This window comes from Peromyscus eremicus, chromosome 10 (genome assembly GCF_949786415.1).
Source record: "Peromyscus eremicus chromosome 10, PerEre_H2_v1, whole genome shotgun sequence".
NCBI classification, from domain to species: Eukaryota; Metazoa; Chordata; class Mammalia; order Rodentia; family Cricetidae; genus Peromyscus; species Peromyscus eremicus.
This window is the reverse complement of record NC_081426.1, coordinates 68,809,017-68,830,576: the sequence shown is the minus strand read 5'-3', so window position 1 is coordinate 68,830,576 and position 21,560 is coordinate 68,809,017. Positions and strand designations below refer to the sequence as shown.

Here is a 21,560-nt window from a genome sequence, read left to right as displayed (position 1 = left end):
GTATGTGGGTCTGATTCATGGAGACCAGAAAAAAAAAAAAAAAGAGCATACACGATTTATGGCTCCTGAGAAAGGACACCTAAAACCACCTTCTGACCTTACATGTGTACACATTGTAGGGAAAAGGGGCCAGCTAAAAAACCCCACCCTGACCCTGGATCCCAGAACCAGTGAAAGAAACACAGTCTGAATCTGGGACCTGAGCCAGTGAAAGAAACACTTTATCCCTGAACCCAGAACCAAAGAAACATGCCCTGACTCTGAAACCAGTGCCAAAGAAACACACTTTGTCCCTGGAATCAGAGTCAGTGAAAGAAATATGCCCTGGCCTTAGAATTAGAGCCAAAAAGCTAAGAAAGGCCAGTGAAAGAAACACAGTTTGGCTCTGAAATCAGGGCCATCTCTGCCCCTAACCCATGAAACTAACCAATCTCTGAGGTGGGAGGAAAGGGAAAGAAAAAGAAAAAGAAAACCCTAACCAATTCCTGGACAGAAAATCTTCTACCTGGAGAAACTCCACTCCTAAGAAATCCTATATAAACCCACCTGTCTGTTCAGTTGTCTGTTGTTCTTTCCCACCCTGGTAGAGGCAGCCTCTCTCCTGGACTCCTCCTTTTCAAATAAATTTCTTTCTCAAGAGTCTTGGGTGTGAAGATCTTCATTCGTCGGCACAGAGAAGAACCTTGCTGAGACTCCCTTAGGGGACTGAGCAAGGTGGAGCAGAAAAAATAGCAAGTTTTGCTGGACCCAGAGGAGAATGCTACATTTCTGCAGGGGTTTCCCCTTTAGCTGAGTGAGGCAAAAGAAGCAACATCTTGGGCAGGGGAAGCAGAGCTCTGCTAGGAAGCCCCCTTAGGTGGGGGCTGAGCAAGGCTGAGCTGTAGCAGCTCTCCAGGAGAGGAGCAGGTTTGCTATATCCTGCGGGGAGACCATCCCCCACTGCACCCCAACTCCAGGTATAGCCTGACTCTCCCGAACAGTCTGGATACCTTTCCCTCCAGAGCTGAGCTGTCCCATTGCAGCTCCAGCTGCCAGAGCTGTCCTAGCAGCCCGAGGTATCACCTGACTCCCCCCAAACAGTCAGGATACCTTTCCCCCAGAGTTGCAACACTCACTTACACACATGAACACACACACACAATATAAAGCAAAACCACAGGCGGGATGAAGTCTTGCTAACACAAACTTTACTTTTGTGTGGGTATAGCACCACGGTAGCAAGCATGGCATGCTTGGCATGTGTGAGGCCTAGAGTTCAACTCTCAGCACCCAGCACAAACAAAAATCCAAATCACTGTCTAACAAAATAATGAAAAAATTTCCAAGTTAAAAATCTAAAAAATAAAAAAAAAAGTAATCTTAATGAATTCTCGTTCTCTTCGTAGATACACTTTGCATTGAGAGAATAGGAAATGGCTTATTTTTTATTGGAAGTGGAAACGTTTGCTTAAGCCTGCCATTCATCCCTCTTTGATGGTGGGTTGACGGTGAGTTGAGCAGTGGGGCCGGGTCCTAGTCACTTCTACATATTTGTGGCCAGATGTGCGATCAGGTCTCTGGCATCCTCCATGGTGGAGGGGATCTCTGAGCCGTTCTCAGTCACCTGAGTTCCAAACAAGAATATCTTCCTGTCATTCCCCACTTCAGACAGTGCCAAAGCGTCGTGGATATCTGTAATGTGATAGGCGGCTTTAAGATCCTTCACCCACGATGGAAAAAGAACAGGAGATGTTGGTTAGTCTGCAGTCTTTGGGGACATAAATACTTTCTCCTTATTCTAAATGACTCCACCATCTTAATACAGAAAATACTGAGACTTTGTTATTATGACCCCAGTGTTGGTATGAATAGAAACATTGTTTTACTAGAATTATGCCATTATTTCTGACTTATCAAAAAAGTGTTTTCTGCCCCTCCCCCCCAAAAAAAAGTCTTGAATTCTTCCTTTTGGTTTTGGCTTTGGTTTTTCGAGACAGGGTTTCTGTGTAGCCTTGGCTATCCTGGAAACTCACTCTGTAGACCAGGCTGGCCTCAGACTCAAAGATCTCATGCCTCTGCCTCTGGAATACTGGGATTAAAGGTATGTGTCACTATCACCCAAACAGGACTGACTTTTCTAAACGATGCCATCAATCTGTTTATTTTTCTAAGATAATTTTAATATGATTAATTGTTAAGAATTATATCACTAAGAAAAACTTGATTCATCATTTTATCTGATTGTTCATTTTTTTTTGTTTGTTTTGTTTTTCCAGATGGGGTTTCTCTGTGTGACAGTCCTAGCTGTCTTGGAACTTGCTTTGTAGACCAGGCTGGCCTCGAGCTCACAGAGATCTGCCTGCCTCTGCCTCCTGAGGGCTGGGATTAAAGGCATACACGACCATGCGTTTGATTGCTTTTAATGTACTATTTTTATTCTTTGAGAATTTCATACGTACATACAATGTATTTTGATAACATTCCTTCCTTACTCCTCTCCCAGTTCCTCTATATCAATCATCAACCCTATGACCCACTCTCAGTTATGTGTTTTTTTTTCTTTTTATAACTCATTGAATCCAATTGTGTTGCCTGTATATCCGTGGGTATGAATGAGGCCATCCACTGGAGGATGGTCAACCTACAGAGACCACATCTTTATAGAAAACTGACTCTCCCTAGACCAGAAGCCATCAATTGCCCATAGCTCCTCAGCTAGGGGTGGGGGCTCAGGAACCCTTACCCACTCCATGTTGAAAAGCTGGCTGCTTGATCTTGTGCAGGCGACCACAGCTGTCATGAGTACCCGAGTGCCGCTTCCTGTCATGTTCAGAAGACACTGTTTCATTTAGTCCTCTCTGGTCTCTGGCTCTTATAGTCATTTCTCCCCCTTGTCTGTTCTGTTCCTGAGCCTTAGTGGGAAGAGTTGGTTGGCTTTCTTAGTGTCGTTCCATGAAACTTAAGCTGGCCTTGAACTTTTGGTCCTTCTGCCTCAGCCATGCAATTGTTGGGAGTATAGGTGTATGCCATCATACCCTACTCATCAATTACTTCTTGTCCATATCCTATTTAACTAATTTTCACACTTATCACTGTGAGTTCTTTGTTGCTATCATTATGTATTCTCACCAAAAAATTTATGTCAAACTTGTGGGGTGTATGGAGGCCCATGTGTGTAATCTTAGGGGGAGTCTGTGAGGCTTCCCCTGGTGGGCTATGTATGGTAACTAGGTATTGGTAATCACAATATGTTACCTATTTGAAAGCTGAATTCATTTAGTCATAGAGCCCTTAGTGACTTCTATAACAGAGTAATGGATACAGGCAGTATATAGATGATGTCTTGGTTAATAAATTCACTCAAGAAATTGTAAAGGAACAAGTACGGAAGAGATAGTATGGGTAGGAATCGAGGTCATAACCAAAGAATAAAGATAATAAGATAAGATTTTTTTTTTTAAATACAGGGCCTCCCTATCTAGCTCAGGCTGGCCTTGAACTTCGAATCCTTTTGCCTCTGCTCCTCACTGCTGAGATTATAGGCATGAGCCTCCACACCAAGCTAAGATAAGTTTGTGAAAATCCTGATGTAACATACTGACCTAGTGATTCATCTATAAGCATAGACTACATATTTTGACAAAATATAAACAAATAGGTATGAAATTAGAATAGCCAAGTCTGGGTGAGGGGTGATATGTCAAGGTCATCAAGGGGGAACCCCCAGAGACAACTCACCTAGGTTCGTGGGAGCTCACAGACTCTGGACCAATGACTAGGGAGCCTTTGGTCGACCTAGGTAACCCTCTACATATGTATGACAGTTGTGTAGCTTGAGCTACGTGTGGGACCCCTAATGGTGGAAACAGGGCCTGTCCCTAATGCTTTGGCTGGTTTCTAGGAACCTATTCCTCATACTGGGTTGCCTTGTCCCACCTTAGTACAAGAGGAGGTGCTTAGGCCTACCTCAACTTGTTTTGCCATGTTTTGTTAACACCTGTAGGAGGTCTGCCCCTTTCTGAAATTAAATGGAGAAGTGGATTGGGGAGCAGGAGGGTGGGTGGGAGGAGAGCATAGAAGGGAAACTTTGATTGGGATATAAAATAAATGAATACATTTAATTAATTAAAAAACAGCTAAGCCTTTTATCATTAAGGTCAAGCAAAAGTTTTTAATTTAACTGGGCGTAGTGGCATACTGACCACTCAGGAGGCCGAAGCAGGTAGCTCTCTGTGAGTTCAAATCCAGCCAGGTCTATATAGTGAGTTCCAGGCCAGCCAAGGCTACATAGTTGAGACCCTGTCTCAAATAAACAACAAAAAGTTTTCAATGTGACAAAAAATGACTGTTTATTCAATTTGATGAAGACAAGCCACACAAACTACAAGAGAAAAGAATGGATAAATTTGATAACTAAAAAGGAAAGTCTAGCCGGGCGGTGGTGGCGCACGCCTTTAATCCCAGCACTTGGGAGGCAGAGTCAGGCGGATCTTTGTGAGTTCGAGGCCAGCCTGGTCTACAGAGCGAGATCCAGGAAAGGCACAAAGCTACACAGAGAAACCCTGTCTCGAAAAACCAAAAAAAAAAAAAGGAAAGTCTTGCTGGGCTGTGGTGGTGCATGCCTTTAATCCCAGCACCTGGGAAGCAGAGATAAGTAGATCTCTGTGAGTTCAAGGCCAGCCTGGTCTCCATAAGTGAGTTCCAGGACAGTCAGAACTATACACATAGATACCTATGTAGAATTATGTCTCAAAAAGGGGGAAGGGAGTCTCCAATGTAAAAACAGAAACCACAAGCAAAGCAAAATGATAATCACTGAGATCCTGGAGAAGATGTTAATGATGCATATAACCCACAAAGGGAATTTGCAAAAGATATTAAGTACCCTACAGAGTGAGATCCAGGACAGGCACCAAAACTACACAGGGAAACCCTGTCTTGAAAAAAAAAACAAAACAAGGGCTGGAGAGATGGCTCAGAGGTTAAGAGCACTGGCTGCTCTTGCAGAGGTCCTGAGTTCAATTCCCAGCAACCACATGGTGGCTCACAACCATCTACAATGAGATCTGGTGCCCTCTTCTGGCCTGCAGGCCGAACACTCACTGTATACATAATAAATAAATCTTAAAAAAAAAAAAAAAAAGAAAGAAAGAAAGAAAGAGAAAACAAAACAAAAAGACAAGACAGACAGACAGATAGACAGAAACAACACACTGGCAAAACAGACAGTTGTGACAACAATAAGTCCTGGTGAGGGGGTGGGCATTCAAAAACTAGTGCAACTTTGTAAGGCAATTTAGGAATATCTAATAAAACTCTTTGCAGATCCAAAACTCTAGCACTTCTAGGTCTGCACATGAGAGAAATGTGCATCCCCATGTACAAGGGCACTCACATTTGAAAGCTCACAGCAATCGTGTAACAGCAAACAACTGGGCATGATGAAAATGGCCAGCAATAAGAAAATGGCCAGGTTACAGTCCATCAGAATGCTACGCAGTTCACATGGATGGACAGGAGCTGCTGAATCTTTGTAGTTCCCTTACCTGCTGCTGGGGATTGAACGCAGGACCTCTCACACGCTAAGCATATTCACTGTCATTGAGCTACATCTCTCAGACCTTGAGTCTTTGTAGTTTTAAGACACTTCACTTAAAAATGAAAAACAAGACCGGGAGGTGGTAGCATACGCCTTTAATCCCAGCACTTGGGAGGCACAGCCAGGTGGATCTCTGTGAGTTCGAGGCCAGCTTGGTCTACAGAGCGAGATCCAGGACAGGCTCCAAAACTGCACAGAGAAACCTTGTCTTGAAAAAAACTGGGAAAAAAAAAAAAGAAAGAAAAACAAATCATCACCTTTCTTTTCAAAATGCTAACACAATGTCAAAATGTGCTGGGCCAGCCTCTATCCTGGATGTCAGCCTAGGTTCCCGATAAACTAAGATCAATCGTAATTATTTAGTTTGCTTCCGTGAACATCCCACACAGAGAAGACATCAGGGAAAGGCAGGCATTGTGTCGGTCTTGGTCGACAAACGTAATTGAGAGAATTAGGTTACAGTGTTTGGAAACCTAAAGGAGGGTGTGTGTGTGCACGCAGTAATAATAGTACACATAACAAAATTTGCAGTTTTAGTGTACAATTCAGTAGTATTAAATGCATTCACAGTGTTTTATACCATCACTATCAACAATTCCCCCGAACTCTTCATCTTGCTCAACTGAAGCTCTATCTATACTAAGCTAACTTCTTCCCTCCTGGAACCCTTGACAGCCACGGTTCCACTTGGACCTCTGCAGATTTGATGACTCTGGCTGGAAACTCGATACTCGGAATCACACAGCTTTGTCCTTCTGTGGCTAGTGTGTTCATTTAGGATAGTATCCACCAGGTTCATCTATGTGGTTACATGCGGTAGAACTTCCTTCCCTTGGCAGGCTAAAGTAATATGCTGTATGAACACACCACATTTTGCTACGCACTCATCAGCGGGCAGACACGTTGGTAACTTCTAACCTGTGGCTATTGTGATAATAATAGTGCTGCCATGAACATAAGTGTATAAAAACATATTGGCTCCCTGATTTCATTTATCTGGGGCATATACAAAAAAAAAGTTGAATTGCTGCATCATATAGGAATTCTATTTTTTTTTCCTAGTAGCTTACACTTTCAAGGACAGTGTACAGAGCTTCCAATTTCCTCCATGGATGTTTATTGCCTTGAACGCAAGCAAGTGAATTCAGTCAAGAGTCACTGATCAAAAACACAACTCTTCCTTTAACACATAGAAGCCACTCAGATACTGCGTTGATTTAAATCAACAATCAATATTGCTTTATTGAAATAAGTTCAACACACATGGTTCAATTCCATTTCTCCCTAAGGCAACAGTCTAGGCAATTCAAGTACTTAAAGGACACAAGATAATTGTATTTCCATTGAGAGAGTATATAATCCAGGAGTCTTAATAAACTGAATACAATTTATTATTGTAATAGGTAATATTCAGCAATACTTACCTATTAAAACCAGACAATTCTGTGCTACTAAGGAAACTATTGACTGCAGGTTACACTAACACAGAAAGCTAGGCGAGGTGCTCTACCACAAAGCCAGATTTGCACAGATTTTTTTTTTTTTTACCTGTTTGTTGGCAAACACAACCAGAGGGAGCCTTGGGTTTTGTTCCAGTAGCTGATGAAGGCATTTCTTGGCTTCGGGTAATCGTTCGTGATCAGCTGAATCCACCACAAAGATCAGCAGCCATCCCTTGAGCAGGTACTTATCCCAGTAGGATCGGAATGGCTCGCTGCCACCAACTGCAGAGGACGGGAGAGGATGCAGTCACAAACTCACTAGTCAATTAAAACCACAGCGGACCCACCAAGGGGGTTTAGGGGACACACCGACCAGGTGCTCTATTAAATGCCACTGCGTTAGACTGTAGCCGCCTCTGAGTGGCCAGAGCAATGTCACTGTTTCCAGGAGGAAACAGTTGGTCAGTGGGAATAACTGCACCCCCGTAGAAGTGAATCACTCATCTAGGAATCACAAAGGATCAGTTTGAAAAGCCAGGCCAGTCAGTTCATGCCTGTAGTCCCAGCACTCAGGATCCTGAGGCCGAATGAAGGCTGCGAACTTGAAGCCTGCCTACTACCAACATAGCAAAGACTGTGTCCCAAGCAAACAGAGACCATCAGTATTTAGGAGATCCTAAACACTCCAGTGATGTCTTCCTATCCTAAAGACACAGCAGAACTGCCAGCCGCTGCTTGCGCATTCGGCATAACTTAGAAACATGGGCATAGGCTACTAAGATAATGGAAGATGATAGGCTAAAATACATGTCACTCTAATATTAATATTAATATATGTATGTGTCTAGATAGACAGATAGATAGATAGATAAGATAGATAGATTAGATAGATAAGTTAGATAGACACAGGGTCTCACTATGTAGCCCTGGCTGTCTTGAAATTCACTATGCAGACCAGTTGGCCTCAAAGTCACAAAGCTCCACCTGTCCCTGCCTCTCAAGTGCTGGGTACACGCATGCACCACCATGCCTGGCTTCTAAAATAATTCTTAATGTTTATTTTTTATGAATGTATATGTGTGTGTGTCTTGGTGGATGCATGCCATGTGTTGGTGTGCCTGGGCATAGGCCCAAAGAGGACACTGGCTCCCCTGAAGCTGGAGGTATGAGCACTTGGGAACTGCCTGATATGGGTGTTGGGGACTGAACTCGGGTTCTTTGCAAGAGCAGTGCGTGCTGGTGGAGTCACCTCTCTACCCAGTAAACCCTTTAAACAGCCACGGGAATGCTGCATTTCCGTCATCACAACCCGCGACAAGCTGGTTTTCCACTCCTATCATTGATTTGTGCCTTACAGATTTTCTTGATACCTTTTACCAGAAGTCGGTCTATTTCTGTTTATATTTTCAATATACTAACTTTTGACTTTTCTGACCTTTGCCATTGTGCCTTTCCTCCCCCACTTCATTGGTTTCTAAGTGGTTTTTCTCCCCCACCCCCACTTTGGTTTTAAATAGGATCTTACTATGGAATCCAGGCTAGCCCCTAGCTCATGATTCTCCTGCCTCAGCCTCTCAAATGCTCAGATTACAAGTCTGTAACCCCTTGTCTGGCTTCATTGTTGTTGTTTTTAAAGATGTATTTATTTATTATGTACACAGAAGAGGGCACCAGATCTCATTACAGATGGTTGTGGGCCACCATGTGGGTTCTGGGAACTGAACTCAGAACCTCTGAAAGAGCAGTCGGTGCTCTTAACCTCTGAGCCATCTCTCCAGCCCCCATTGTTGTTTTTAACAATGACTCAGTTCTCCATCTTTTAAAAAAAATTATTTATTTTTATTTGAAATGCATTGGTGTTTCTGCATGGGTGTTGGGTCCCCTGGAACTGCAGTCACAGACAGCTGTGAGCTTCCATGTGGGTGCTGGGAGTCGAACCCAGGTCCTCTGGAAGAGCAGTCAGTGCTCTTAACCGTTGAGCCATCTCTCCCACACCAGTTCTCTGTCCTTTTTTTTTCCACAATGACTTTATCTTTGAGCTAAGAGTCACTTAGCTCAAAGTGGATAAACCTATCATTAAGCGCTTTTAAGTTAGCAAAAGCTTTGTTTAAATAGTGTGTTAAAATAGTGGTCTTTGAGCCTGGGCAAAAGCAGAGATTACACAGTGACTGTGGTACCTGGGGAGAGAAGAGAGGGGCAGGCTGTCCTCACGTGGGAGCTGAAAAGGACAAAACGCAGACATTTGATGCATGCTTTGGAGAGAGAAAACCTCAGAGTTTGACTTGCAGAATGATGCTGTAGATAAAGACTGTCGGGTGGTGGTGGTGGTGCACGCCTTTAATCCCAGCACTTGGGAGGCAGAGGCAGGTAGATCTCTGTGAGTTTGAGGCCAGCCTGGTCTATAGAATGAGATCCAGGACAGGCACCAAAACTACGCAGAGAAACCCTGTCTCTGGGGAAAAAAAAAAAAAAAGACTGTCAAGGGCCATGCCCTGGAAATCCCTTGAGCACCTCCAGGGAGGAGCAGCCTCCATGTACTGGCCAGAGGACTACAGGGAAAGGAGCAGATTCAGGATGAGTCAAGCTTGCTTTGCTTGTTTTGTTTTGTGACCACAGCAAGTCTCAAAGGCCAATTAGGAGTTCAAGCGGAGGTGGCAGAAAACATCTGGACTTGCTTGGGCTGTTCGGATAATTCTGGGTGTCTCTAGATGATATTTAGGGCCGTGAGGACAAATGAAGTCTTGTGGAAGACAGGAGGCCTGATCTGACTTTGGGAACTGGGTTATTAGCGAGGTGGGGACAATATTGCCACACAGTAGGGGCTCTGGGACTGCCAGCTAGCTAGAAGAGGTTTGGGCTGCCCCCCCCCCCCCCCCCGATTTCACTGCCGAGAAGGACGCCCATTATAGTTGCTTAAGTGGCTGCGTATCCCCAGCAGTGAGGGAAGACGAAGGATGATTACAGGAGATCACAGGAAGGCGTGCTAAAGCCTTCCACTAAGCCTCCTTTATTCCAGCACTACAGTGAAGGGAGAAAATAGAAAGAGCAGAAAGAGGACTCCCCACTTCCCGCCCCAACCCCAACCTCCACCCCTTCCTCCACCCCACCCCCCACCTCCCCCACCCCCGAGCAACTGAGTGTTAAATTACACATCATCCTAAAGTGTAGGAGAATCCCATCCAGGGTCACATCTCTCAAGATTACAGTGTCAACAGAGAACTCTGCTTCCGGCCTAAGATGGACGCTAATGAGAAACAAGAGCTTACTCTCCAAGAACTCCAACTGGCTGCCTTCGGTGTTGATGTACACTTCGTTGAAACCTTGGGTCGGTGCCACGCTGTGCTGGACTCTGTTGGAAGCCAGGGACTGGAGGACACTGGTCTTTCCTGCTCCATCCAGGCCTAGTACTAGGATCTGGTTACTTTTCTCCTGTCAAGTAAAAGAACCAATCAGTAAACGCATGCTGCCGGGGCTGTGTTTGGCTGGCTCCTTAACAGTGTGCCTGACTGTGTACCTAACTAGTTAACCATGGAATTGCTAACCAGTCTAAACCCAAACTACCCCTACTTCTGTGATGTTACTTCGTTGTCCTTTTTCTATTATCCAATTCTTTGGTAGTCTATCAAACAACAAATATATGTGTACACACACACTCGAACACGCATGCACACACATCTTAGAATTTACATGCTGTGTAGTGTCACAGATCTATGGATACCAGGACTAATTTCTAGATATTTTTCTTCTTTTTTCACGTGTGTGTGTGTGTGTGTGTGTGTGTGTGTGTGTGTGTGTGTACTCATGCACAGGAGGGACACCTCAGCTTGCATATAGAGGTCAGAGGTCAACTCTCAGGAGTTGGTTTTCTCCTTCTACAGTGTGAGTCCCGGGGATCAAATTCAGGTTGTCAGGCCCTAAAGTAAACATCTCTACCTGCTGAGCCATCTCAGGGACCCATTTTGCATCTTGAATTATCGACTTGAAAGGACCAGGCAGACGCCATCACAGACTGCTCAGTCTTCTCTCAGAGATCAGGCCTCAATTTCAGTTTCCTGAGACTTGAGCAAGCAGTTTCTGGGAGGGCCATGAACAAAAGACATAGTCCTTGCAGTAGCTCCCTTTCTGCACGTACTCTGACCGCTCAAGGTTCAGCCAATTGTTTACTGTCTGGGACCCCTCACCAACTTAGAGCTAGGTGCACGAGCCAAGGACAGAGCCTGGGCCACTGAGTCAGCACCCACAGTCAGTATGCGCTAGGCCAGCCAGCCTCCAGGGCAACTCAAGGACAAAACCTGGGACTTGTCCAGGCCTGCCCCAAAATGGATAACTGTAACCCCCAACTAACCCTAGCCAATTAAAAGTTACTAACATGATTGCCGCTCACATAAACCAATCCTGAGTCTGTACCTATGTAGTCTGTAGACCCCAAGCCCCCTTTTGCTTTAAAAACACTGCCCCATTGCTACTCGGGGTCTCTCCTGCTCTGCTGCTGTGTCAGATGGACAGAGTCCTGAGTTAACTCGTAGTAAAAAAGACTCTTTGCTTTTGCATAGGATTCAGTCTCTTGGTGGTCTTTGGGGGATTCTGGGTACAGCAATCTGTTGGCAAATGCACTAGAGTGGTTTGTCTATGGTACAAGTATGGACTGTTCCACTCAACATGGAAGCACTTAAGGTCCCAGTTGTCTTGTCTTAGCAGTTGAATAATTTGGCTATAAAATATTAGGACAAGGTTCCTCTCTTGTGTTTTGTTTGTTTGTTTCTTTCTTTCTAAGACAGAGTTTCTCTGTGTAGCAGCTCTGGCTGTCATGGAACTCACTGGCCTCAAACTCATAGAGCTCTGACTACCTCTACCTCCTGAGTACTGGGATTAAAGGCATGAACCACCACTGCCCAGCTCACTCTTGTGTTTTTGATTCAAGTATCATGATTAAGCAGAAAGGCTAAGGTTTATAGACATCGTCAAACCTGTCTCAATAACAAAAGAGTATTTGTTCCAAAGGCCAACATTTAACCTGGGGATTTGGAAGCAAACTCCAAAAGCAGCTTTCTACTTAACAGTCCAGCCTTAGAAATTTTCATCACAAATATCAGAAAGGAGCTCATGCTTTTAATCCCAGCACTCAGGAGGCAGAGTTAGAACTCTGTGAGTTAGAGGCCAGCCAGGTCTACACAGTGAGTTCCAGGGCAGCCAGAGTTATATAGTGAGACCCTTGTCTTGCAAAATAAACAAGCAAGCAAACAAAACCCCAAATAATCAGAAAGGAAGGTCAGCATGAATACAGAAATAATTCAGGGTGTTCAGAGATGTTGCTTCTATAGTGCGAACAATAATCATCTTAAAAAAAAAAAACCCAAATAACAAAACACTAGCAATTACCTATCATTAAGGCTACTGCTTCTAAAGTAATAACAGATACAATTCTACTTACTCTATTTGAACACTAAAAAGTATTGATTGATTGATCACAGTGCTGAGGATCAAACTCAGGACCTCGAACATGCTAGGCAAGTTTTCCAATCCTAGCTAGAAAATGGTCTTGTCTGACTTGAGCCGTCATCCCACCATGTAGCCCTATGTGGCCTGGAACTCACTTTGTACATCAGGCTGGCCTTGAACTCACAGATCTACCTGCCTCTGCCTCTGAGGATTCAAGATTCATACCACCACACCTGGCTCAAAAGGTGATCTTAAATTGCATTAGAATCTCTAGCTCAACTCTTTTGTCTGTTGATTTTTGTTTTCTTGAGTCTTATAGCCCAGAGGGCCTTAGTCTCCCTAGAACTGGAATGGAAACACTCTCATCTGCTTTAAAAAAAAAAAATCTGTGTGAAAGAAAGATTTTTTAATGACTTATTTATTTATATTGGCACACTTGTGTGAGGGTGTTGGATCCCCTGGAATTGGAATTACAGACAGTTGTGAGCTGCCATGTGGGTGCTGGGAATTAAACCCAGGTCCTCTGGAAGAACAGCCAGTGCTCTTAACCACTAAGCCATCTCTCTCTCTAGAAAGATGTTTTAAGGTATGGCCTAACAGGGACTTATGTAGAAAGCATGATTTATGAAGGCCTCACTGTTTGTTTGTTTTTTTAAAAGATTTATTTATTTATTATGTACACAGTGTTCTGCCTACATGTATGCTTGCACACCAGAAGAGGGCACCAGATCTCATTACAGATGGTTGTGAGCTATCCTGTGGTTGCTGGGAACTGAACTCAGGACCTCTGGAAAAGTAGCCAGCGCTCTTAGTGCTGAGTCATCTATCCAGTCCAGGCCTTGCAGTATTAAAGACAGTTTTTGGTTCTTGGAGTAAGTTTTTGTGGCTATATATATTTGAATATATATATATGAATTTGAATATATATATGAATTTGAATATATATATATATGAATTTTTTTGATTCGTGTAGTGTATTATGATGCACTCACCTGAATCTCTGTGTGTGTGTGTGTGTGTGTGTGTGTGTGTGTGTGTGTATGTGTGTGTGAATAGGCCAGAGGTTGAAGCTTAGGTTTTGTTTTGTTTTTTTAAAGATTTATTTATTTATTACATATACAGCATGCATGACTGCAGGCCAGAAGAGGGCACCAGATCTCATTACAGATGGTTGTGAGCCACCATGTGGTTGCTGGGAACTGAACTCAGGACCTTTGGAAGAGCAGTCAGTGCTCTTAACCTCTGAGCCATCTCTCCAGCCCGAAGCTTAGGTTTTACATGGATGTTGGGGATCCAAATTCAAGTTCTCTAGCCAGCTGCACTTTACCCGTGGAGCCAGCTTCCCGGCCTTAAGGAACTGGTATTCTCATGAGTATTTCATACCTCATTCTAAAGCAGGACATTCTAAGCCCTTCCTTCCTTCCCTGTTCTAGTGTTAGCAGCACCATTCTGAGAATACTCCATGATAAGGAGCAGGGCATTGAAAGTTTTAAAACTACACACTTTGAAGTACCAGAGGCACCAAGAAATGGCTGCAGGGTGTGGATTGTGTCCCCTACAGTTCACACTGTGAGTCCTACCCAGGCCACCCTAACATACTCTATTAATTCTAAGAAGACTATCCCCACTGCTGAAATTAGGATGTGGTTTTTTTTTTTTTTGTTTTTTTTTTTTTACTGGTTGGTCATTTTTTTTTTTTTTTTTTTTTTTTTTTTTGCTTTTTCGAGACAGGGTTTCTCTGTGTAGCTTTGCGCCTTTCCTGGAACTCACTTGGTAGCCCAGGCTGGCCTGGAACTCACAGAGATCCGCCTGGCTCTGCCTCCCGAGTGCTGGGATTAAAGGCGTGCGCCACCACCGCCCGGCCTGGTTGGTCATATTTTGATTGGCAGCCTTGTATCCGAAGTCTTAGAAAACACTGTGTTAGAAATCGTCCCCTAATCCTAACCACTCACTCATGGTTTACATTTTGCTTATCCGTTTAGTCTACAATGCAGGCTCTGGACTGAGATGGTCTAGCTCAAAGGTTGAGTTTATTGCTGAAGCTCTGGACTCTAACGCCAGTTCCAAAAGCCAAGCCAACCCAAGCCACAGGATCCTTCACATTTATCTGGTCCTAGTCCACAACTACCAGAAACGATGTAGTTTCTCGAATTAGGGGAAATGGCAGGGACCCGCATGATATCAGAATGCAATGGAGAAGCCTCGCCCTTGGAAAGCCACTTTGCTAGGTAAATACTCAAATCTAATTCTGAACATCACTGTTCTTTGTCAGTAGTTATTTCTTCCATCATCTGTGGAGTCTGTGTTTTTGCCAGGGATTAAGTCTCCGTTAATAATTCCAGCTGTTCAGAACTAGAAAACGTTTCTGAACCAAGGAACCAGCCAAGGAACCGGAAACACTAAGCGACAGAGTTGTTTCTGACCAAAACAATGCCTGGGGTTCTGAGACTAAGTCCGCGACCCTCCCTTCTACCGCAGGTGTCCTGAAAGCCATGCCAACGGTAACTACAGCGCCCACGGAAAAGGACCGGGAGCTCCCAAACACATCACGGTTCATCGTCCAGGAACCCTGTCTCTTCCGACGGAGAGCACATTCACTCCAGCTTTCGGCATTGTCTATGCGGTCCGCACGCTGGCATGAAGCGCTCGCGGGACAGAGACCGGAGCCGGTCCCTGCGTTCAACTAGGACCACCAATAAGATCCCTGGTCTCTCGACGCTAGACAACAAGGGGTAGGACCTGGGGATGCGGGAAGGGGTGAAGCTGGGGTCGGGGGGGGGTGCCTTCGAACCTTGGCACATCCCCCTACCCCCAGACAGAAGCCCCGGTTCTCTGCGCACTTCGGGGGCGACGTAACAGAGCCGGCGGGTCTGGACGCCCACACTGGCCTCCGAGGCGAGGGTCCCGGTCCCAGGTCTCTTACCGGCGGCGGCGGCGGCGGCGGCGGGTACAGGACTTTAATCGAGGTGCTGCTGCTGTCTTCGACCTGTTCTGTGACCTGTTCCGTGTCCTGTTCCTTCTCTTTCTCCGCCCCTTGCTCCTCCATCTTGGCTTCCTTCCCTTTCCCATTCTCCTCGTTTTTCACGTCCTTATTTTTCTCTTCTTTTCCTTTTTCTTTCCCATTCCCCTGGGTTTTCCCGTCCACACTCCTCCGTCTCTCCTCTTCCTTCCTTTTCTCTTCCCAGCTGTCGCTTTTCCTGTCCACACTCCTCCGTCTCTCTTCCTTCCTTTTCTCTTCCCAGTTGTCGCTTTTCCTGTCCACACTCCTCCGTCTCTCTTCCTTCCTTTTCTCTTCCCAGCTGTCGTTTTTCCTGTCCACACTCCTCCGTCTCTCTTCCTTCCTTTTCTCTTCCCAGCTGTCGTTTTTCCTGTCCACACTCCTCCGTCTCTCTTCCTTCCTTTTCTCTTCCCAGTTGTCGCTTTTCCTGTCCACACTCCTCCGTCTCTCTTCCTTCCTTTTCTCTTCCCAGCTGTCGTTTTTCCTGTCCACACTCCTCCGTCTCTCCTCTTCCTTCCTTTTGTCTTTCCCGTTGTCACTTTTCCTCTCCACACTCCTCCTCCTCTCTTCCCAGTTTTTAATTTTCGGGTCCACACTCCTCCGTCTCTCCTCTTCCTTCCTCCTCTCTTCCGCGTTCTTCATTTTCAGGTCCACACTCCTCCGTCTCTCCTCTTCCTTCCTCCTCTCTTCCGCGTTCTTGATTTTCAGGTCCACACTCCTCCGTCTCTCCTCTTCCTTCCTCCTCTCTTCCGCGTTCTTGATTTTCAGGTCCACACTCCTCCGTCTCTCCTCTTCCTTCCTCCTCTCTTCCGCGTTCTTGATTTTCAGGTCCACACTCCTCCGTCTCTCCTCTTCCTTCCTCCTCTCTTCCGCGTTCTTGATTTTCAGGTCCACACTCCTCCGTCTCTCCTCTTCCTTCCTCCTCTCTTCCGCGTTCTTGCTTTTCACGTCCACACTCTTCCTTCTCTCCTCTTCATTCCCTTTCTCTTTCCCCTTGGTTTTTACTTCCGCATCTTTCCTTTTTTCCTTTTCTATCTTTACCGATTCCTTACTGCTCGAAGAAAACTTATCCCTGTCCTTCTTCGCCTTCCCCCTCTCCATCCTCACCGCCTCTAATTCTCTCCCCCGCGCGCGCCAGCGCGCCGGAGCCGCGGCCCTGGATCCTGGCAGGTGTGGCCCTGGTGTGGGGCTCAAGGTGGAGACGTAGGTCCAGAAGGCGTGGGCCACACCCGCGGTCACAGGGTCGCAGGCCGCGCCAGTGAGCGCAGCTGGCTTTTGCTTTAGCGCTGTCTAGAGCTGGCAGCTGATTCGTCCAACTTGAGATGAAGGAGTGACGGGTCGAAGAGGGGAGGGCCAGGATGCTAGAGGGTGGATCGAGCCAGTCTGGAGGACCCTGGTGATCCTCAGCAGAGAACCGGGAGAAGCAGGCAAGGTGGATGGGCTGCTTTTGTTGGAAGTCCATGGGCACCCCTTGCTCCAGAGGGCACAAAGGCACGCTTTGGCAGTGTTGGGGAAATGCCTCCTAAGAGTTTCAGCTTCAACCCCCCATTTGCTCTGCCAGGCCATGCCTCTAACTTAAGAATACCTAAGGCGCTGAGCTCCAGGAGTCCAGTCGAAGAGAGAGAAGAGGGATTCTATGAGCAAGGGGCATCAAGATCATGATGGGGAAACAGAGAGAGACAACCAAACCAGACTAGTGGGAAACCATGAACTGTGGACCAATAGCTGAGAGCCTCCACGGGACTGGACTAGGCTCTCTGCATAGGCGAGATAGTTGTTTAGCTTGACTTAAGGGCCCCAGGCAGTGTGTTCAGGATCTGTCCCTGGTGCACGAGCTGGCTTTTTGGAGCCCAGTACCTATAGTGGGACACCTTGCAAGCCTTGGTGCAGCGGGGAGGGGCTTGGACCTGCCTCAATTGAATGTACCAGGCTCTGCTGACTTCCCATGGGAGACCTTGCCTTGGAGGAGGTGGGAATTGGGGTGGGTTGGGGAGGAAGGCTGGGGGGTGGGGCGAAAGGAGGGAGGAGAGGGGCATCTGTGATTGGTATGTAAAATGAACAGAAAATTTCTTAAAGATTCCCCACCTTTCCCCAGCTTACAACCACTACCCCAGAACATAGGTTACACATTTGCCTACCCCCATCCCATGTGAATTCCACTAGGAGCAACAAAAACGGCTGTTCTTCAGGATTGTCAGCTAAGGACAGAGATTGCAGGTCCTGACAGGACAGATATCAAAACCGAAATGAGGCAAAGTCTAATGCCCCTCCGCGACCAGTGTGCAGCAACTTAAGCACCCCAAGTGAGGTGGTATGTTTAAACTAGCTGAGGAACTCGCAGTTCTCTTTATTTCTAGCTGGACTTGGGGTGGTTTTTAGGGATGGGGTGTAGGTGATGATAAGAGTGCTGAGTAAGGGCCCTGGGTCCCTGCTCAGTAAAGACGATGTGTAACATCAGGACATGGGCGCCTCATGCCTGTATTCTAGAGCTGGCAAGGCTGAGTGAGGACTGCTTGAGTTTGAGTCCAGACTGAACTACACAGTAATCCCCCCCCCCCCTTTTTCCAAACAGGGTTTCTCTATATAGTTTTGGTGTCTGTCCTGGATCTCGCTCTGTAGCCCAGGCTGGCCTCGAACTCACAGAGATCCGCCTGGCTCTGCCTCCTGAGAGCTGGGATTAAAGGCGTGAGCCACCATTGCCTGGCACTACACAGTGATTTTTTTTTTTTTTTTTTTTTTGGAGCTGAGGATCGAACCCAGGGCCTTGCACTTGCTAGGGAAGTGCTCTACCACTGAGCTAAACCCCCAACCCCCATACACAGTGATTTTTAATGCCAGGCTAGTGTGTTGAGACCCTCTTCTTCCCCACCATATGGAAAATTTTAGTTTTTACATGAAACTGATTTTCTTTCATCAGATGTTTCAAATAAGCTAATAAGGAATGATGGCAAGTTCCAGAAGGCTTCAGTGATAGGACAGTTTTTAAGGTTAGCTATCTTGAAAATGCTAGGCTAGGGGCTGGAGAGATAGCTCAGTGGTTAAGAGCACTGGCTGCTTTTCCAGAGGCCCTGAGTTCAATTCCCAGCACCTACTTACATGGCAACTAACAGCTGGCTTGACTCCAGTTCCGGATGATCTGACACCCTCACACAGATATACATGCAGGCAAAACACCAATGCACATAAGGACAAATAAATCATTAAAAAGTGTTTAAAAATATGCTAGGTTCAACACTTTACAAAAAGCTTGGCTTCTGTTCACTGACACACCTACCAATAGGACACATTTTTTTCTTTTTAAGATTTACTGTTTTATGTTTATAGGTACTTTGCTTGCATGTTGTGTATGTGTACTGCATGTGTGTAGTGCCAGAGGGGACCAAAGAGGGTGTCAGATCCTCTGGAACTGGAGTCAGACAGCTGTGAGTTGCCATGTAGGTAGGTGCTGGGAGCTGAATTCAGGGTCTCTGGAGAGCAGCCTGTGCTGTTAACCGCCGAGTCGTCTCTCCAGCCTCCGAACTGCCATTTTTTAAACACAGTTCTCCCAACCCCACGAGATTTGTAGTTTTGCTGGGAGGGACAAGAGGTAATTTTAGATATTCAGCTTAAAAGAACATTCTTAGACATACAATAAGGAAGTCCTCCATCAAATGCCAATACCCAAAACATCTTTATTCACATTCACTGCTGGAATATATTTTAAAAGGACACAGTGAATGGATGCTTTCCATATTGGTTTTTATAAATGTACACATATACACACGCACACACCCCAGTATGTACTGGTTAAAGACTTACCCAAAATAGTTACTAGAATGTTCATACAGATGAAGTTTGGACTTAAATAACTTACTTGAAATGAGGGTTCCGTGCCTTAGCAACAACAATACCAACCGCTGCTAACCATGCCAACTAAGAGTACTAGATGTGTATTTCCCCATGGTGTATTGGATCAAAATTCTCAAAGTTCAAGAAATCTCACCGAGTTTCTGTTGGTAAGCTTAAGAAAATTACCTTTAAGTCTAGTAGATGTAGTGGAATCCTACATGATAATCATTCCTGTAATAGGGTATTCAGTCTCACCAAGACTGTTCTCTGGAGAGCTGTGTAAATCCTCTTAGATGTCACTTAGGCAGCCCCCATTTGTAATCCCATAGAGCAGGAAAGCCTTGTAAAGACTCACTGAAGAAGTTTCAATAGATGATGCTCAAACACAGCAGCGTTTTTATTAACAAGGACCGAGTAATCTGATCATAGGAAACAGAAGTGTGAAATAAACGATAGCTCGGATGGCATAAACGAATACTAAACGTGGGAGACACCCCAGGTGTGTCTCACAATGTCTGAGTAGGAAAGTGGGCGCTAGCCATGAAAGACAAGAGCGACATTTACACCACAAAGTGACTGCAAACCACGTAACTTTGAAAAAGATAATGAAAGGCCATGTCCCACGGCCAGAAAGGGGAGCCATCTGAGTACTAACTGGGCCAAATGCTCTTGTGAATTTCAATCCCGCCTGGTACTGTTTCCTCTTAAAGAAGTCAAAGTTTATGTTCTTGATAGTGGCCATTAAGTGTTCTGGTTAAGAGGCCCAAACCCATTTGCCCTCAGAACACTGGGTCTAAGCGTCAACTACTTGTAACATTGATATATTTTCTTGCGGTCTTCAGTGGAACTAAATCAGTATGTTAACATAATCTGAAAATGAAATGGCAAGGGTACAAAGAAGTCGATGTACACATACACGTGAAAGAGTCCCAATTCCAGTAGACAGAGAATTTAGGGTTAAAATTATTTTAGACATTGAGTCTTTCTGGCCACGCATCACTAAGATCCCTTTTCATCACATGATAGCTCTAAACAAATACTTGGAATGCTCAGAAGATTCCACCTTTAGCCTCCTAAGACATAATTTAAGGTGAGACTTGAATAGGAACGCATATCTTCACACTAGTTGAAACAGGAGAAACATTTTCCATTTAAATCCCGGGAAACCTTAGATAACGTGCCTTAGGCTCAGTCATCTTCAGTCTTCTGTAAAGCTATTTGGTACAAGTAGGCCAAATCTGCTTAGGCAGTTTGAGGAGAACGTTTTCCCATCTGAAGCATAGGAAATCATTTCAGGACTATGGGGATGGAGGAGGAGCGCTGTGCTTCTTGCTGTGTTACCTTTATTATGTTCCTAAGGTCACTGACAGCGGATTAAAACAGCCTGCAACAAGTACATTGTCTTCACCAGCCACTTTTGCCGCCTTTCTTCTTCTTCTGTTGCTGTTTCTTTTTGGTTGCTGGGGCCCCTGCGGGTTTCTGGTGTCTTGGGGGTACGATGTTACTTGTAGAGGAAGACAGCGTTGCTGCACTGCCAGGCCGTGGGGAGGTGGGGGGGCTGCTCACAGTTTTACTGGCATCCCTGAAACAAACCAGAAAGATTTTTAGTTATTTAGAAATACAGGAAAAGGTATAAGCATGTATGTGCATGGATTTCACTTTCCACACTGAATAATTTCTCACACATTTTAAGGATACCTCTGTCCACTCCTTTTGAATATTTTTTAACCATATTAAAACTAAAGAAAATTAATATACGCTACATGCCAAATTTAGTAAGTTTAGAAAATCAATTTTAAATGACTTATAATTCTTTTTTTTTTAAATTTATTTATTATGTACACAGTGTTCTGCCTGCATGTATGCCTGCAGGCCAGAAGAAGGCGCCAGATCTCATTACAGATGGTTGTGAGCCACCATGTGGTTGCTGGGAATTGAACTCAGGACCTTTGGAAGAAGAGCTAGTGCTCTTAACCGCTGAGCCATCTCTCCAGCCCTGACTTGTAATTTTATGTAGAAATAACTCACATTTTAAATTCTTTTTCCTAGGTGTTACCTATCTACCACACAGTTAAATGATTCATTATCTTTAGTTTCAAAACCAAATGTCATTACAGGCTGTTTTGTGGTTTGTCGTACTTAGGGGTTAGACCCAGGGCCTTATACATGCTAGGCAAGGGATCCATTACTGGGTCATTCTCACAACTCCTAGAATACTTAGTTTTTAACAATACAATCACATAGTTTTAGTATTTGCAATAAAATCAAACAGTAT

General features: G+C 45.1%; 2 protein-coding genes and 1 long non-coding RNA gene across 4 annotated transcripts in view; 1 reads left to right on the top strand and 2 right to left on the bottom strand.

Annotated features, from left to right (window-relative positions):
- The window catches only part of LOC131920282 (uncharacterized), a 39,834-nt gene that overhangs the window by 10,287 nt on the left and 7,987 nt on the right, over window positions 1-21,560 (top strand). The window contains exon 2 of the long non-coding RNA XR_009381601.1: window positions 14,938-15,191. This is a non-coding gene — a long non-coding RNA (uncharacterized LOC131920282). The remainder of the gene's footprint in view (window positions 1-14,937; window positions 15,192-21,560) is intronic.
- Window positions 1,398-16,654, bottom strand: Arl9 (ADP ribosylation factor like GTPase 9). 2 transcript variants are annotated; one of them, XM_059274587.1, is made up of 4 exons: window positions 15,251-16,654; window positions 10,287-10,449; window positions 7,127-7,302; window positions 1,398-1,699 (listed from the first exon to the last, which is right to left on the bottom strand). In XM_059274587.1, the coding sequence occupies exons 1-4, from the start codon at window positions 16,556-16,558 to the stop codon at window positions 1,523-1,525; spliced, it is 1,824 nt and encodes a 607-aa protein (XP_059130570.1). In that variant the 5' UTR covers window positions 16,559-16,654; the 3' UTR covers window positions 1,398-1,522. The 2 variants fall into 2 exon arrangements, with proteins under 2 accessions (XP_059130570.1, XP_059130568.1); XM_059274585.1 differs by lacking the exon at window positions 15,251-16,654 and adding an exon at window positions 10,954-11,279.
- Window positions 19,109-21,560, bottom strand: part of Srp72 (signal recognition particle 72) — a 29,979-nt gene continuing 27,527 nt past the window's right edge. The window contains exon 19 of the mRNA XM_059274584.1: window positions 19,109-20,867. Within this exon, the coding sequence (XP_059130567.1) occupies window positions 20,690-20,867 (178 nt within the window). The 3' untranslated portion in view covers window positions 19,109-20,689. The remainder of the gene's footprint in view (window positions 20,868-21,560) is intronic.

What these genes read in the sequence shown, in the direction of transcription:
- Arl9 (XM_059274587.1), bottom strand. Translation starts at nt 16,558, where the DNA reads ATGGAGAGGGGGAAGGCGAAGAAGGACAGGGATAAGTTTTCTTCGAGC. An exon ending in CCAGTTGGAGTTCTTGGAGA is followed by an intron (nt 7,303 to 10,286) that starts GTAAGCTCTTGT and finishes CGTCCTCTGCAG; the next exon opens with TTGGTGGCAGCGAGCCATTC. An exon ending in TTGTGTTTGCCAACAAACAG is followed by an intron (nt 1,700 to 7,126) that starts GTAAAAAAAAAA and finishes TCGTGGGTGAAG; the next exon opens with GATCTTAAAGCCGCCTATCA.